We start from the raw sequence: 18234 nt of genomic DNA on the forward strand, positions 1-18234 counted from the left end.
CTAAAAACAATGCACCGGATTGTGTTTTGACCTTACACACACACACACACACACACACACACACACACACACACACACACACACACACACACACACACAGAGAAACAAACACACTCTTTGACTGAGCTTTGATAGACACCTGCATGCAGCTCTGACCAATCAGCATTCAGCACCGCTTCCTCCGCTAACAAGAGTGTGTGTCTTATCGGAGAGAGTTACCCAGCATGCTTTGCTCCAAGGGAAGAAGGAGTCTTCTGTTCACACAGGAAACACACGCTCGGGCTTAGTCCTGAGCTATTTAGTAAAAGTACATGCTAGACTGGGATATGTGTGCTTGTGTGCGTGTGTGTATCAGGGTTGTATACATACTTTTTTCTGAAAGCTATAAGTTAAACTTTTCTGAGATCTCAATTTTTTTTTCTCTCTCTCTCTCTCTCTCTCTCTCTCTCTCTCTCTCTCTCTCTCTCTCTCTCTCTTTCTCTCATAAATGGATTTTAAAGTGTGATGAATGGATGGAGGATAAGAAGCAATGGATAGATGGTGGGTAAGGTGATAGATGGATGGATGGATGGATGGATGGATGGATGGATGGATGGATGGATGGATATATATAGATAGTAAAATAAATTGAGGGTAAGGAGTAATGGATGGGTTGATGGATGAATGAATAGATGGATGGGTTGGTGAGTAAAGGATAAGGAGCAATGGATGGATGAATGAATGGATGGATGGATAGGTAAGATTGCTAGATGAATAGATGGCAAGGAGCAATGGGTGGTTGTTAAAGATTGATGCATGAATAGAAGGTGATTACGGAGTGATAGGTAAATGAATGCATGGTAAGTAGCGATGGATGGATGGATGGAAATGAGCAATTAATGGATAGAAGGCAAGAAGAGGTGGATTAATAGAGTGTATGGATAGATGGTAAAGAATGATAAATGGATGGGTAAGAGATGGATGAGTTCAGCTAATGTTCTGATGCTAGCTAGCTTGTTAAATAGTTAGCTGTAAGCCTACAGGCCACTCTGTACCATGTTGTCTATAGTTATATTACATAAACACTTACAACCTAAATATATATCTTTAGGAAATATATTTCGTTAAGAATTAACTAACAGACTGTTGAACACACACACACACACACACACACACACACACACACACACACACACACACACACACCAGACACACACACGTAGCATTGTAAGTATTTAGAGCATCCCATGTCCTCTAGGATGGACTTTTAAAGGGACTGTTCCTTATACATTGTATTTTTAGGTCACGTCTCCACACTGATTGTTCATATATGACCTGATATAAGATCCTTCTATTATTATCTCTGTCTCTCTCTCTCTTTCTCTCTCTCTCTCTTACAAACACACACACACACACACACACACACACACACACACACACACACACACACACACACACACACACACACACAGTGGCTTTGAGTTAAGCAACAGTACAGACATGTTACCACCATTGCATGTAAAATGTAGATAATCTATTATTGTGTATTAGAGTTTAGTCTAATATTGTTGTATTGAGTAGTCTAGTGTGTAACCGTGTAATGTATTGTGCAGTATAGTGTAGAACAATGTAATGTGTTGTGTAGTGTAGTGTGTAACAGTGTGTAACAGTGTAATGTGTTGCATAGTGTAGTATTGTGTAGTGTAAAACTGTAATGTGTTGTGTAGTATAGTGTAGTGTGTAACAGTGTCATGTGTTGTGTAGTGTGGTGTGTAACAGTGTAATGTGTTTCATAGTGTAGTATTGTGTAGTGTAAAACTGTAATGTGTTGTATAGTATAGTGTAGTGTGTAACAGTGTCATGTGTTGTGTAGTGTGTAACAGTGCCATGTGTTGTGTAGTGTAGTGTGTAACAGTGTAATGTGTTTCGAAGTATATGAGTGTAGTGTAATGTAGGACAGTGTAATGTTTTGTAGTGTAGTATAGTGTAGTATAGTATAGTGTGTAACAGTGTAATGTGTAGTGTAGTGTAGTGTGTAACAGTGTAATGTGTTGTGTAGTGTGTAACAGTGTAATGTGTTGTGTAGTATAGTGTAGTGTGTAACAGTGTAATGTATTGTGTAGTGTAGTGTGTAACAGTGTAATGTGTTGTGTAGTGTAGTGTGTAACAGTGTAATATGTTGTGTAGTGTGTAACTGTGTAATGTATTGTGTAGTGTAGTGTGTAACAGTGTAATGTGTTGTGTAGTGTGTAACAGTTTAATGTGTTGTGTAGTATAGTGTAGTGTGTAACAGTGTAATGTATTGTGTAGTGTAGTGTGTAACAGTGTAATGTGTTGTGTAGTGTGTAACAGTGTAATGTGTTGTCTAGTGTAGTGTAGTGTGTAACAGTGTAATGTATTGTGTAGTGTAGTGTGTAACAGTGTAATGTGTTTTGTAGTGTAGTGTGTAACAGTGTAATGTGTTGTGTAGTGTGTAACAGTGTAATGTGTTGTGTAGTGTAGTAAAGTGTAGTGTTGTATAGTGTAATATAGTAAACTCTTGCACCGAGGCTCCTCCCTCCTACATTCTGCACTAATGTACATCTAACCTTAGTTCTTCGTCTCAAGCGTGTTGTTTCTCCTCTTTCTCTCCCCCCTGCTGTGTATCAGGAGGACCACAGTGATGCAACCTGCAATGTTTAAACAGCACCCCTGCTGATCCCACTCAATTATCCTAAGACAGTGAACTCAGAACTGTTTACTAAACAACACCATCCAGAACATAATCTCCATCCAGGTATCAGAGAAGAAACGGAGAACGTTTCAGAGACGGATCACGAACTGTCTGGTGATGGAGTGTAGCTCAGAAGCGAAAGCATTTGGCCTATCACACACACACACACACACACACACACACACACACACACACACACACACACACACACACACAGTAGCAGCTGTTCCTTCCAACAAAATAGTCTAATTATTCAATATGTGATGATGGCAACCAGCAGTGTGAGGAAGGCAGGCAGCCTGTTTCACCTGTCCTCACACACACACACAGTGACTGCTTCTGTTCCAGCGATGTGCCAACACAAACCTATTCATTACCGTCATCTACACTTAATCCTACTGACTGATAACTTCCTTCCTGTGTGTGTGTGTGTGTGTGTGTGTGTGTGTGTGTGTGTGTGTGTGTGTGTGTGTGTGTGTGTGTGTTTTTTACATACAGATCCCAATATTACACTTCTATACCATCTATTATAGTTCACATACTTATTGTATTCTGAATGCTGGACTGTGATTGGCTGGAAGGAAGTTCAGGCACGAATTCATAACACGAATGCACTGCTTATAGACCACCTGGAGAACTAGAGAAGAAAATGTAGAAGAACTCGAACGAGAAACGGCACCAGACGTCCACACCAACAGCACCATTATTAGTTTAGGTAGAACCCGAAACCGCATCAGGCTTGTTTGTTAATTAATCCGTTTGTGATTGTAGCCTTCAGAACTCCACTGGTAACTGTTGCTCGGCAACTGAAGACGGTGGAAATATAAGCTAGCTAATCGCCAAGGATAACAATGCAACTAGCAATCATCTCGCAGTTGAGTCAGAGTGATGCCATTGGTGGAACTCAGACACTAGAATCCACATTTCATATTGAATCCCCAGTTAGAAGAAGCTCCACTCTTCTGGGAAGATGTTCCACTAGATCTTTTTTCGGAGACCATTCAGAGAGCGTTAGCAAAGAGGTGATGTAAATGGGGTTGATGATGTAATTCATCCCAAAGAGGTTAAACAGGTTTGGAGCTCTACAGCACTAGATCTTTCAGATCTTCCATAGAGAGCATATCTTCATGGAGCTGGCTTTGTGTCATGCTGGAACTCGTAAAGCCAACAAAAAGCGCATTGTATGGTGGTGTGATATGTTCAGGAAACGTTCGTGTTTGAATCTGCATGAAGAACCTCTTCTATAGAAACCAGGCCAACTGTGCTCCTGTGATTACGGAGGCGTGAAAAGGCTCATGGACGGCGATCCAAGAGGCAAACAGAGTTGAAGTTGGGAGTGTTGCTGACACGCGGAGTCTCACGTTTCAGCGGGACATAATGAGAACTGTGAGAGGATACGGCCACAGGACATGGAACTTTCACCTGCAGAACCTGTTCGGTGATGTGATTACAAACAAGATCATTCACGCTGTGGTGCTCATGTGAAGTGGACACCCAGTTCGCCTCGAATCCTGATGAAGCGTATATTTTGTAATTCATTAATCAGGTCGTTCCAGACTTCTTTTTTTACCACCTACAAAAGAACCGGCCATAGATCTACTCCACGATCCCTCTGTTCCAACCGAGGAACATCCAAAGAGCTTTGTGCATGGGGGTACTGTCACGCTGAAAGGGTTCAAAGTCCAAAAAATGTCATCCCCCCACATCCCAAGAGAGTTTGGTGAAAACCCACATGAGGCTGAAAAAGTCGGGGGTCCTGATTACCATATTGCCTATATGATGAAAAAAAAAATCTAGAGCAGGTTGTCACGTGACTCACCTTTTGGTTGAGAAGTATTAAACATCATGATGGAGAATCGAGGAACCTGTGATTGTTTAGACACCAGCCTAGATGTTTCATTTCATTATTTATGCATTATTCTTGCAGATGCGCAAAACATCAGTAACATCCGAACGCACGCACGCACGCACGCGCACCTTGTGTTTCAATCTGAACTCCGCAGGAAGGCGGATCCGGTTTACATCACTTCATTTCTCTCCTTAGAATAAAGACCTGGAATTATTTCTGATGATCCACGAACCCAAAACTAACGGTACCATCTCGCTTACCGTGCACGCGCCGCGAGGACCTTGGACCCTGGAGGATCTCTCTTCTCTTCACCTGGTCCTGGAGTAAAACACAGATTTTTTTATTCTTCTCCTGTTTTTTTTCCTCCTCCGTCTCTCTCTCTCTCTCTCTCTCTCTCTCTCTCTCTCTCTCTCTCTTACTCTCTTGTACAACGCAGCCACCGACTCAGCGACCGACGGAGCGCTCGAGCTGTCCGTGAAACCGGTGACGTCACGGAAACGGCGCGCCGGGGCGGGGAATTTTGTCGAGAGCGCGCACACATCTGCCCGACAATGTGGGTCGACATACGCGCGCGCGCAAACACACACACACACACACACACACGCAAACCGCGGAAAGATTTTTAAATCAAAATCCCACCTAACGACCTTTATGATGGACATGATGGCGATCTTCATCTCCGACACGGTGTTTTTTTCTTCACATGTATCAAACAGAACGATGCAGCGGCGCTTTAGTATCTCAGTGTATGTAGCTGCATCTCCTTCTGTTCTATGAACTCTGCTCAAATCCCATCTCACCATCTCACATCTCAGTTATCTCACCATCATAAACATCTCTTTCTCTCATGTTCATCTCACCATCATGATCATCTCACATCTCAGTTATCTCATCATCATAAACATCTCTTCCCGTCATGTTCATCTCACCATCAAGATCATCTCATATCTCAGTTATCTCACCATTATGATCACAATCATCACACCATGACGTTCACCTCACCGTCATGATCATCTTACCATCACTCTTAACTCACCATCACAATCTTCTCACCTTCGATCTCATTTCACCATCGCTCTCAACTCACCTCACCTTAATGATTATCTCACCATCACGATCATCTCACTATTACGATCATCTCACCTTCAATCTCATCTCACCATCACGATCATCTCAGCATCAATTACTGTAACTATACGGTCATCTCACCATTGCTCTCACCTCACCATCACGATCATCTCACCTTCAATGTAATCTCACCATCACGATCATCTCAGCATCGCTCTTAACTCCGTATCACTCTCATCTCATCTCACTCTCATCTCATCGTGACATTTATTTGACTATCTTGATTATCTTAACCATCAATTTCATCCCAGCATTGTGATCATTTCACCATGACGTTTATCACCCCATCATGATGATGATCTGACCTTTCCTCTCGTCTCACCATCACTCTCACAGCTTGTTTCTCTACATCACGATCATCTAATCACAATCATCTCACCTCCACGTTTAAATAAAACTTCTCAAAACTATAGATGAATCTGGTTTCTAGATTGTTCATAGGGAGAAAAGAAACATAAAAACGTAAATAATTTCTAGCAGAACAATATTTTTATTATCTCCTGAGGAACAATGAGACCGCTGTAAGACCTGATTAATAACTGAGAGTGTAAGCAGTGTTTTGCTTCCCCCGTGTGGTCAGATTTAGGAGTTGCAACACAGGACTCACGTCCAAATCACAAAAAAGCTGCACTTTGACCTTTTATTAATGATGATATGATCATATTTTTCTTATACATCATTTCCCAGGTGGATTATGGAAATATCTGCAGCGGCAAAGCTACAAAAGATTACAAATAATAATAATAATAATTTTTATTCACTTTATAAATACAACACACACACACACACACACACACACACACACACACACACACACACACACACACATTTATGGATAATGACGTCTATATTTTTCCATATTCCTCTTTTGTATTTTTTAACATAAATAATAAAAAAAAATTATTTAACATTGAAAAAAATGTGCCGAAAAAAAAAGGTAAATATATATTCAAATGAAATGGTTAAATAATAAAATGACTTGTTTCTTGCTGTTGTTTCCAACGCCACTAGGGGGCATGATCACGTCACCCTTCTTTATATATAAATATTTTTTACACACGAAGTCTCTCTCTCTCTCTCTCTCTCTCTCTCTCTCTCTCTCTCTCTCTCTCTCTCTCTCTCTCTCTCACACACACATATACACACACACACACACACACACACACACACACACATTCATGGATCATGGCAATGGATCTAATAATAAAAATATTTATTTACCCATAGTATTGTTTCCTTTTCCTTTCACATACATTATATTATATGTTTGATCTACATAAAATACAGCCTTATTCATTCTTTGCCTTTACTAAAGAGGGTGTAACTGTCTATTTTTAATGCACTTTATGGTATAATTGTCACCCCAGAGACTTTAAATGTAAATATAATACAGTAAATGTAATAACCCAGCCATTAGGGAGGCACAAGCCAGTGCACTCTTAGTGCCGGTCCCAAGCCCGGATAAATGGGGAGGGTTGCGTTAGGAAGGGCATCCAGCGTAAAACATGTGCCAAATCAAATATGCGGGTCACGTTTGAGAATTTCATACTGGATCGTGCCGAGGCCCGGGTTAACAACGACCGCCACAGGTATCGTTAGCCAACAGTGTACCGGTGAAATTGGGCTACTGTTTTCCAAAGGAGGAGAAGGAGAGGAGGAAGACGTCTACAGAGACGACAGGGAAAGAAAAAGTGTAGGAGAGTGGAGGTTCGAGTTGGTACTTTAAATGTCAGCACAATGACTGGTAAAGGGAGAGAGATAGCTGATATGATGGAGAGGAGAAAGGTAGATATGTTGTGTCTTCAGGAGACCAAGTGGAAAGGGAGTAAAGCCAGGAACAATGGAGGTGGGTTTAAACTGTTCTATTATGGTGTGGATGGAAAGAGAAATGGTGTAGGGGTGATTCTGAAGGAAGAGTACAGTAAGAATGTAGTGGAGGTAAAGAGAGTTTCTGATAGGGTGATGAACGTGAAGCTGGAAGTTGAAGGGATGATGATAAATGTCATCAGTGCTTATGCTCCAGAAGTCGGCTGTGAGGTGGAGGAGAAGGAAAGATTCTGACGTGAATTAGATGAAGTGGTAGATGGTGTACCTAGAAATGAACGATTGGTGATTGGTGCAGACTTTAATGGGCATGTAGGCGAAGGGAACAGAGTTGATGAGGAGGTTATGTGTAGGTATGGCCTAAAGGAGAGGAATGTTGAAGGGCAGATGGTGGTAGATTTTGCTAAAAGGATGGAAATGGCAGTGGTGAATACGTATTTTAAGAAGAAGGAGGATCATAGGGTGACCTATAAGAGTGGAGGAAGGTGCACACAGGTGGATTATGTTCTATGTAGGAGATGCAACCTAAAGGAGATTGGAGACTGTAAGGTGTTGGCAGGGGACAGTGTAGCTAGACAGCATTGGATGGTGGTCTGTAGGATGGTTTTGGAGGCGAAGAAGAAGAGGAGGAGAGTAAGGACGGAAAGAAAAATAAGATGGTGGAAACTGAAGGAGGAAGAGTGTAGTGTGAGGTTCAGGGAAGAGGTCAGACAGAGGCTCGGTGGTGATAAAGAGGTGCTGGATGATTGAAAAACTACTGCAGGAGTGATGAGGGAGACAGCTAGAAAAGTACTTGGTGTGACATCTGGAAATAGAAAGGAAGACAAAGAGACGTGGTGGTGGAATGAGGAAATGCAGGAGATCATAAGGGGAAAGAGGTTAACAAAACAGAAGGTTAAGAGGGATGTGGCGAAAGCCAAGTAAAAGGCATATGAGGAGCTGTATGAGAGGTTGAACACTAAGGAGGGAAAAAAGGATTTGTACCGATTGGCCAGACAGAGGGACCGAGCTGAGAAGGATGTGTTGCAAGTAAGAGCAATAAAGGATGGAGATGGAAATGTGTTGACTAGTGAGGAGAGTGTGTTGAGAAGGTGGAGGGAGTATTTTGAGCAGTTGATTAATGAGGAAAAAGAGAGAGGGAGAAGGTTGGATGATGTGGAGTTAGTGAAGCAGGAAGTGGATAGGATTAGTACGGAGGAAGTGAGAGCAGCGATTATGAGGATGAAGAGTGTAAAGTCGGTTGGACCAGATGACACCGGATGATACCGGTTGAAGCATGGAGATGTTTAGGAGAGATGGCAGTGGAGTTTTTAACCAGATTGTTTAACAAGATTCTGGAAGGTGAGAGGATGCCTGAGGAATAGAGAAGGAGTGTGCTGGTACCGATCTTTAAGAATAAGGGAGATGTGCAGACCTGCAGTAACTACAGCGGAATTAAGTTGATCAGCCACACCATGGCTGATCAACAGAATAGTGGAAGCCAGGCTGAGAGAATTGGTGACCATCTGTGATCCATCATGCCGAGGAAGAGCACCACAGACGCATTATTTGCTTTGAGAATGTTGATGGAGAAGTATAGAGAAGGTCAGAAGGAGTTGCATTGTGTGTTTGTGGATTTAGAGAAAGCATACGACAGGGTGCCAAGAGAGGAGTTGTGGTATTGTATGAGGAAGTCAGGTGTGTCAGAGAAGTATGTGAGGGTGGTGCAGGACATGTATGAGGACAGTGTGACAGCAGTGAAGTGTGCAGTAGGAACGACAGACTGGTTTAAGGTGTAGGTTCGACTGCATCAAGGATCGGCCCTGAGCCCTTTCCTGTTTGCAGTAGTAATGGACAGGTTGACGGACGAGGTCAGACAGGAGTCTCCCTGGACTATATTGTTTGCGGATGATATTGTGATTTGTGGTGAGAGTAGTGAGCAGGTTGAGAAGAGCCTGGACCAGGTCAACGGGGAGTGCTGCAACAGGCACTCCATCATCTGCCACGCCTCTTCAGGGAAGTCCAGAAGGCGGTGTACCCAGGGACAGGCACTTTCTCTCTCTCTCTCTCTCTTCTCCCCCCCAGACACCTGCCCGCTCCTCGGAATCCGGGAGCACCCTTCGCTACCTTCTGCCTCTCGTTCTGCGGGGGGGAGTCAGCTCAGGCCCGACGGTTTCCTGGCCTGAGTCGGGCGGTGGGGGTATTTGGCAGCGGGGCGCGAGTAGAGGGCGGAGCCGGATGGAACGAGCGGTAAGAAACACCTGCAGCTGTGAGAGTAATTAGTGCGCTCTGTTTCAGTCTGGCAACACCAATAAAGAGGAGAGCGTCACCAAGCAGAGAGACGAGAGGAAGGGTCGACAAACGGGGACTAAGTTTGAGCGGGTGCCGGTGGAAAGACGCGTCTGCCGGCTAGTGACCTCAGGCGGACGCGAGAAAAGGCATGCCGGTCCGTGAGGAAACTCCGGCGGCCCTAAGAGAGAAAGTGGCCGATCTGCGAGTGAGACGGGCAGACACCGAAGGAAGCGCGTGCCGATCCGGGAGAGACTGCCGGCAAACATCGGGAAGGAAAGGCGTTCCGAACCGCGAGCGTGTGGGTGAGCCCTGGCGTGAATACTGAAAAGGAAAGCGCCAGGGTGAAAACGAAAGTAAATAAAGATGGCTCTGCTTGGCAAACTATTGCCTGTCTGTCTTTCTTCCAGTACGGGTCAGTGAGTTTGTTACAAGGACGTTTTGGTGACAAGGTGAGGGAGGCAAGATTGAGATGGTTTGGATGCTGAGGATGGAGCCACCAGGAAGGAGGAAAAGAGGAAGGCCTACCAATATAATTCATGTCCCTCCTCTGCACATGTCCAAACCATCTCAATCTCGCCTCCCTCATCTTTTCACCAAAACATCCTACATGCGCTGTCCCTCTAATAAACTCATTTCTAATCTTATCCATCCTCGTCACTCCCAACGAAAACCTCAACATCTTCAGCTCTGCTACCTCCAGCTCCACCTCCTGTCTTTTACTCAATGCCACTGTTTCTAATCCATACAACATCGCAGGTCTCACCACAGACCTATAAACGTTCCCTTTCATTTTTGCAGATACCCTACTATCACAAATCACTCCTGTCACTCTTCTCCACCCACTCCACCCTGCCTGTACTCTTTTCCTTCACTTCTCTAACACACTCTCCATTACTTTGCACTGTTGACCCCAGGTACCTGAATTCCTCCACCTTCTCCAGCTCTTCTCCCTGCAACCGCACAACTCCACTGCCCTCCCTCTCATTCACACACATGTATTCTCTCTTACTCCTACTAAGTTTCATTCCCCTTCTCTCCAGCGCATATCTCCACCTCTCCAGGCTCTTCTCAACCTGCTCCCTACTCTCACAACAAATCACAATATCATCCGCAAACTTTATAGTCCAGGGAGACTCCTGTCTGACCTCGTCTGTCAACCTTTCCATCACCACTGCAAACAGGAAAGGGCTCAGGGCCGATCCTTGATGCAGTCCAACCTTCACCCTGAACCAGTCTGTCGTTCCTACTGCACACTTCACTGCTGTCACACTGTCCTCATACATGTCCTGCACCACCCTCACATACTTCTCTGACACACCTGACTTCCTCATACAATACCACAACTCCTCTCTTGACACCCTGTCGTACGCCTTCTCTAAATCCACAAATACACAATGCAATTCCTTCTGTCCTTCTTTATACTTCTCCATCAACATTCTTAATGCAAATAAGGCATCTGTGGTGCTCTTCTTTGGCATGAAACCATACTGTTGCTCACAGATTGTCACCTCCTCTGGCTTTCACTACTCTTTCCCATAACTTCATGGTGTGACTGATCAACTTAATTCCCCTGTAGTTACTGCAAGACTGCACATCTCCTTTATGCTTAAAGATCGGTACCAGCACACTTCTTCTCCATTCCTAAGGCATCTTCTCACCTTCCAAAATCCTGTTAAACAATCTGGTCAAAAACTCCACTGCCATCTCTCCTAAACATCTCCACGCTTCTACCGGTATGTCATCTGGTCCAACCGACTTTCCACTCTTCATCCTCTTAATCGCTGCTCTCACTTCCTCCTTACTAATCCTATCCACTTCCTGCTTCACCAACTCCACATCATCCAACCTTCTCTCTCTCTCTGATTTTCCTCATTCATCAGCTGCTCAAAATACTCCCTTCACCTTCTCAACACACTCTCCTCACTGGTCAACACATTTCCCTCTCCATCCTTTACTGCTCTAACTTGCATTACATCCTTCCCAGCTCGGTCCCTCTGCCTGGCCAATCGGTACAAATCCTTTTCTCCTTCCTTAGTGTCCAACCTCTCATACAGCTCCTCATATGCCTTTTCCTTGGCTTTCGCCACATCCCTCTTAACCTGCTGCCGCATCTCCTTGTACTCCTGCCTACTTTTTTTTATTCTGTCTATCCCACTTCTGTTTTGCCAACCTCTTTCTCCTTATGCTCTCCTGCACTTCCTCATTCCACCACCACGTCTCCTTGTCTTGCTTTCTATTTCCAGATGTTACACCAAGTACTTTTCTAGCTGCCTCCCTCATCACTCCTGCAGTAGTTGCCCAATCATCCAACACCTCCTTAACACCACTGAGCCTCTGTCTGGCCTCTTCCCTTCACCTACATGCCCATTAAAGTCTGCCCCAATCACCAATCGTTCTTTTCTAGGTACACCATCTACCACTTCATCTAATTCACTCCAGAATCTTTCCTTCTCCTCTATCTCACAGCCAACTTGTGAAGCATAGGCACTGATGACATTTATCATCATCCCTTCAACTTCCACCTTTACGATCATCACCCTATCAGAAACTCTCTTCACCTCCACTAAACTCTTACTGTACTTTTCCTTCAGAATCACCCCTACACCATTTCTCTTTCCATCCACACCATGATAAAACAGTTTAAACCCACCTCCAATGTTCCTGGCCTTACTCCCTTTCCACTTGGTCTCCTGAAGACACAGCATATCTACCTTTCTCCTCTCCATCATATCAGCTACCTCTCTCCCTTTACCTGTCATAGTACCAACATTTAAAGTACCAACCCGAACCTCCACTCTCCTGCCCTGCTCCTTTTCCTGCCGTCTCTGTAGACGTCTTCCTCCTCTCCTTCTCCTCCTTCGGCCAACAGTAGCCCAATTTCCACCGGTACCCTGTCGGCTAACGATAACTGTGGCGGTCGTCGTAAACCCGGGCCTCGACTGATCCGGTATGAAATTCTCATTTGTGATCCGCATATTTGATTTGGCACATGTTTTACGCTGGATGCCCTTCCTAACGCAACCCTCTCCATTTACCTGGGCTTGGGACCGGCACTAAGACTGCACTGGCTTGTGCATCCATAATGGCTGGGTTACATCACAATCATATATATGTTTGGAAAACACCCAATTCCAGAGATTGTATCCCCCTTCAATGCTTTAACTCTATAAAGGCTATATAAAGCTTTGTGCTAGATTTTGTAGTATGGCTGAAGGGATTTTGAGCATTACTGAGGTCAGGCCCTGATGACAGTTAATAAGGTCTGAGGTTCAGTAGGTGTTCCAGTTTATCCTAGAGGAGCTGAGTGGGGTTGAAGTCTGGTCTATGTGTAGGACACTCGAACTCTTTCACTCCAGACTTGGCAAACCAAGGTTTTGCTTTGTGCACTGAGGAATTGTCATGTCGTTATCACATTGGTTTAGCGAAAGATTAAATTCTCTTACTGTTTAGGTATTGGAGGAGGAGACTCGGACTGCAGGTGGATTATGCAGAGCACAACGGATATCGCTTTTGTTACACACACCGTGGAAAGCCTGGAAGCCGGCCTTCTATACTCATGCTCCATGGCTTTTCTGCTAGCAAAGACATGTGGATGGGTGTGTTGAAGGTATGAGTTAAAGGTTATCCTGCTTATATTCATTCACTACATTCAAACTATTTGAACAGGCTTGTTTATCCTTGACCCTATTGTATGATATGCAAGGGATTTTTATTTGAAAAAATATCACTTGACAAAAGACACTTTTTAAAATTTACAGTTCTTTCCAACCAATGTGCATCTGGTGTGTGTCGACATGCCTGGTCATGAGGGCACTACGCGCACTAGTGCAGTGGACTACTCCTTTGAGGGCCAGGTCAAAAGGATACATCAGGTATTATCTTTATCATTTCTATATGTCCACATATTCATGGTTTCTTGTAGGCACAGATCAGATTTGTTGAAATATCTGGTAGAGGCAGAAAAGATAATTGATTCTTGCATGCATTGTAAGTCTCTTACACGTCAATGCACATCATAACGTGTTTAATTGGGCTTTAACTTATATTGGACAACAACACAACACGTTTCTAATAAAAAGTTAACTTTGAATACTTTGTCAGTTGGAATGGAAACTACAATGAAAACTGCTTGTTGTATGCTGCTAAAAGTCAAACTCTTTCAATTATTTATTGACCTTCAGTTTTTATTATACTGGTCATGGTGTCAGTGGATCATGGTCACACATGGCATGGGAATGCATCAGTCCATTATAGGGCACTTTTAGCTATACTTTAAAGTATACTGAGCATTTATTGGTATGTTAATATCAGCTACTGAGTTTGTGTCATTCAGAAACCACTGCTTAATATCACATTCTTGAGTGCTCACTGTAAAATCTTCCAAAATCAATGCGACTAAAATAGATGCCCTTGTTGAAACCTGACGCTGTGTGCAGTGTGTCTGTGTGTCCTTGTGTTACACACAAACTCTTTAATACTTCTATATTTCCACACTAAGTAAGCCTCTGTATGAGGATGAGATACCTCAGATAACTGCTTACATTTCTCACTTGGCGTACTCACTCTTCTCCTGCCTGATTCAGTTTTAACCACAATGCACATAGATTGACTTTTCATTTGTGTGAATTTGTATCATCCCATAATTCGATATTTTATTACAGTTTTACTGTGCAGAATGAGCCTGACCTTATATCCCTGGCAGCAGTCTGCGTGCAACATTATAATTTGTGTGGAATTTGCATTTCAAACATTTTGCTCTCTGTTTCAGTTTGTAGAAAGAATTTAGCTGAATAAGAAGCTTTTCACCTGGTGGGTACGTCCATGGGTGGTTGTGTAGCTGGGGCTTATGCTGCTTGCTATCCTTCTGATCTCTCCAGTCTGACACTCATCTGTCCTGCTGGTTAGTATTACTGTCCACAGATGTCAACCTGACACTAATTTTCTCCCTTGCTCATTTATGTATAGTGCATTTAGAAAGTATTAAAAGTATTTTTTTTTCATGTTTTTAATAACCCTAATAAAAAAAAAAAAAAGTTGGGACACTGTGTAAAATGTAAATAAAAACAGAATGCAATTATAGTAAACCCATATTTTATTCCTGATAGAAAATTGAATATATAATTAAATGTTTAAATTGAGGAAATTAAATTTAAGAAAAAAAAAAAAGAGTTTGATGGCTGCAGAACGTCTTTAAAAAGTCTGGAAATATTAAGAGTTATTAAAATAAACAGTTGGAAAAACATTTTGCAATCAATTAGGTTCATTGACAACAGGTCAGTAAGATGATTGGGCATAAATAATGTACCTTAGAGAGGCAAGGTCTCTCAGAATTAAAAATAGGCAGAGCTTCACCAATCTGTGAAAGACTGTTACAAATTGTGGAACACAAATTGTGGAACAATTTTAGAATAATGTTCCTCAACATACAATTGCAAAACAGTTGAATATTGCAATATTTACAGTACATTATATAATCCAAATTTTAAAGAATATGGAGAAATCTCTGTGCAAGAAGGAGAATCAATATTGGATGCATTGGATGCCCTCAGACGGCACTGCATTTAAAACAGTTAACATGCGTTCGATTTCAACACCAGTTCAAGTCATCTGGGGGAAGCAGAATCAGGTAGGATTGGGCAGTATGAACATCATGATTAGAGAAGAACGTATGCGTTCTGAGGTTATTCTGTTACACACAGTCAAATCCATTAATATTTGGACACTTATAGGAATTGTTATTTTTTGTTTATCTTCAATGTACCACAAGCCACGGATTACATGTTAAATTCATGAATTAATGTAGCATTAAAGTGCACATCTTCAATCCTAAACTGGGTGAATAACGAAGGGATTTTAGCACTAACTATTAGCATTTTGCAAAATGTTCTATTATATTGCGTTTCAAAAGTTTTGCATTGCTTTTTGAAGGCTGCATTTTGAACACCTATAAACTTTCCCTTTCACTCTTGCAGATACTCTTCTATCACAAATCACTCCTGCTATCACTCTTCTCCATTCTGCCTGCAATTTTTTCTTCACTTCTCTAACACACTCTCCATTACTTTGCACTGTTGATCCCAGGTACCTGAACTCCTCCACCTATTCCACCTCTTCTCCCTGCAACCGCACCACTCCACTGCCCTCCCTCTCATTCACACACATGTACTCTGTCTTACTCCTACTGACTTTCATTCCCCTTCTCTCCAGTGCATACTTCCACCTCTCCAGGCTCTTCTCAACCTGCTCCCTACTCTCACCACAAATAACAATATCATCCGCAAAACATTATAGTCCACGAAATCTCCTGTCTGATCTCGTCCATTCAACCTGTCCATCACCACTGCAAACAGGAAAGGGCTTAAAGCCGATCCTTGATGCAGTCCCACCTTCACCTTGAACCAGTCTGTCGTTCCTACTGCACACTTCACTGCTGTCACACTGTCCTCATACATGTCCTGCACCACACTTACATACTTCTCTGCAATACCTGACTTTCTTATACAATACCACAACTCCTCCCTCGGCACTCTGTCGTACGCTTTTACTAAATCCACAAACACACAATGCAACTCCTTCTAACCTTCTCTATACTTCTTCAAAGACTTCGAACTTTTGACAATGCCCAAATTTTTTGTCTGTATATTGGTAATATGTATAGTAAAGCTGCATGAAAAAAAAAATATATTTACATTTGATAACACACACAATGCAGCTAACAATTCTCTTAATTATACAACTAAAGACTGAGGCCCATCCTCAAGGCCCCAAAAGTGGCATCTTGGTGGAGCTGGTTTTTGAACTCACAACCTTCTGATCAGAAGCCTGACATTGAAGCACTGTTTTATTACTCCTCAAATACACAAAATGTGGACACCTACACAGTTATTTCTTATGCGTTACATTACGCAAACAACCACAACTACAATATTACTATTACTATGTTACTATAATAAGAATATATAAGAAAATATATTTACACTACTTGTACAAATACTTTATCTTTATTTATTACTTTAGAATTTTAGTTTCCTCATTTTTATACTTTTAAAGCACAAGCAGACCATAACAAATTTCTTGCACATGTAACCCATGATGCAAAATAACGGTAATTCTATACAGGTGTAAACTGTTTTTCAAGCTTGTTTGAAAATCTTTTTAATGATTATATTGTAATCATATGATTGTGTTGATGTACTGTGTGCAGGTGCTAGAAGTATCCGGTGCATCAGCGTTGGCTGAAGCTTTGCCCGGATGCCAGGTATATCTTTTGGACAACTGTGGCCATTCTGTGGTGTTGGAGCGTCCTCGGAAAGCTGCTCATCTCATCATAGACTTCATCACACGGCAACAGGATTCAGGAAGTGGTAGCAGCAAAAAGTTATCTTGAAACAACTGCTGACAACAATATGACTTAATTTAAAGAAATTTGTAAATAATCTTAAATTAATTTTTCTAGTGAACCCTCAGGGACCAATGACCGGGGAGAAAATCGCTCTTGTCATATTCAGGATTTAATATAATTCGAATCAGAAACTGATTTTACTGTGAATTGGAAAAATAACAGGCAATAACATTTTAATGATGTTGTTTCAGGTTTTATCACTTCAGAACACGGCTATACAAAAAAATACCTGTATTACATTTTCTTTGGAAGAAATGTCCTGCATTCTTTTAGTGAAACACTGCAAGTTCTTGTGTGTATCCTGTTCCACAAAGCACTTTTAAATGCCTTTATGAAACAGCATTCATGTTTTAATGTGTATGGTATTTCTTTTTAAACCCACATTTATAAGTTAACTGTTGAAATGTAATGGTTTATTAGTTATTTCCATGAGAGATGCACTGCACTGAACTCCTACATCATTGTTTTGAATACTCAGTAAAAGCTCTGATGCCATAAACTAAAAGAACAGAGCAAACGAGACTGAGATTAACTGTACAGAAAAAGCAGATTTTTCCTAGTTTTTTCATTTTATTATTGGAAATTACTAAAGAGCGACCTATGTAAAAATTCCAGAGCAAATTACCTACTGGTTTTTAGCAAACTTGGCGGTCCTCTGAGAAATCTAATCCTGTCCGAAAGCGAATGTCTGTGATTGCCGAAAATGTTTTTTTCCAAAACGCGTTTTCTTGTGAGTTTTGGTCAACGTGAACTACCGTACTAACCCTAGCGCGCCGGTATTTAGGGTTCTGCTTTGTCATATGACCATACGCAATCCACGCATCCTGGACATGTGGTCTTGTGCAACGCCCACATGTAAAACACAGATACTCCTACCTCCGTAATAAACACGGAGATGTTAGTCCCGTCCGAATCTATACATGAAATGACAGACATCGGCTGAAAAAAAAGTCTAACTCAAACGTCGTTTGGAAAACTAGTCCCGCCCGAATAGTTTTATATGGGTTTATATATAATTATAAATCCCCTGGTGGTCTAGTGGTTAAGATGCAGCGCTCCCACCGCTGT

At 42.2% G+C, this 18234-nt stretch overlaps 2 protein-coding genes across 3 annotated transcripts in view; one reads left to right on the plus strand and one right to left on the minus strand.

The window, feature by feature from the left end:
- Nucleotides 1–5091, minus strand: part of itsn2a (intersectin 2a) — a 30831-nt gene extending 25740 nt beyond the window's left edge. The window contains exon 1 of one of the 2 annotated variants that reach the window (XM_083535233.1): nt 4802–5091. The gene's annotated coding sequence lies outside the window, so the exon portion shown is untranslated. The remainder of the gene's footprint in view (nt 1–4801) is intronic. The other variant, XM_083535234.1, reaches the window with a different exon arrangement.
- A 7755-nt stretch (nt 5092–12846) lies between these two features.
- On the plus strand, nt 12847–17644 carry LOC310722961 (monoacylglycerol lipase ABHD6-like; the record flags this gene model as incomplete). Its single annotated transcript, XM_083535773.1, is given in 8 exon segments — nt 12847–12854; nt 13215–13371; nt 13523–13636; nt 14533–14547; nt 14551–14560; nt 14563–14664; nt 15314–15390; nt 16969–17644. Coding segments are annotated over 8 exon segments (666 nt in total). The 3' UTR covers nt 17152–17644.
- Nucleotides 17645–18234: the final 590 nt, after the last annotated feature.

Source organism: Silurus aristotelis (genome assembly GCF_946808225.1).
Source record: "Silurus aristotelis genome assembly, chromosome: 29".
NCBI lineage: Eukaryota > Metazoa > Chordata > Actinopteri > Siluriformes > Siluridae > Silurus > Silurus aristotelis.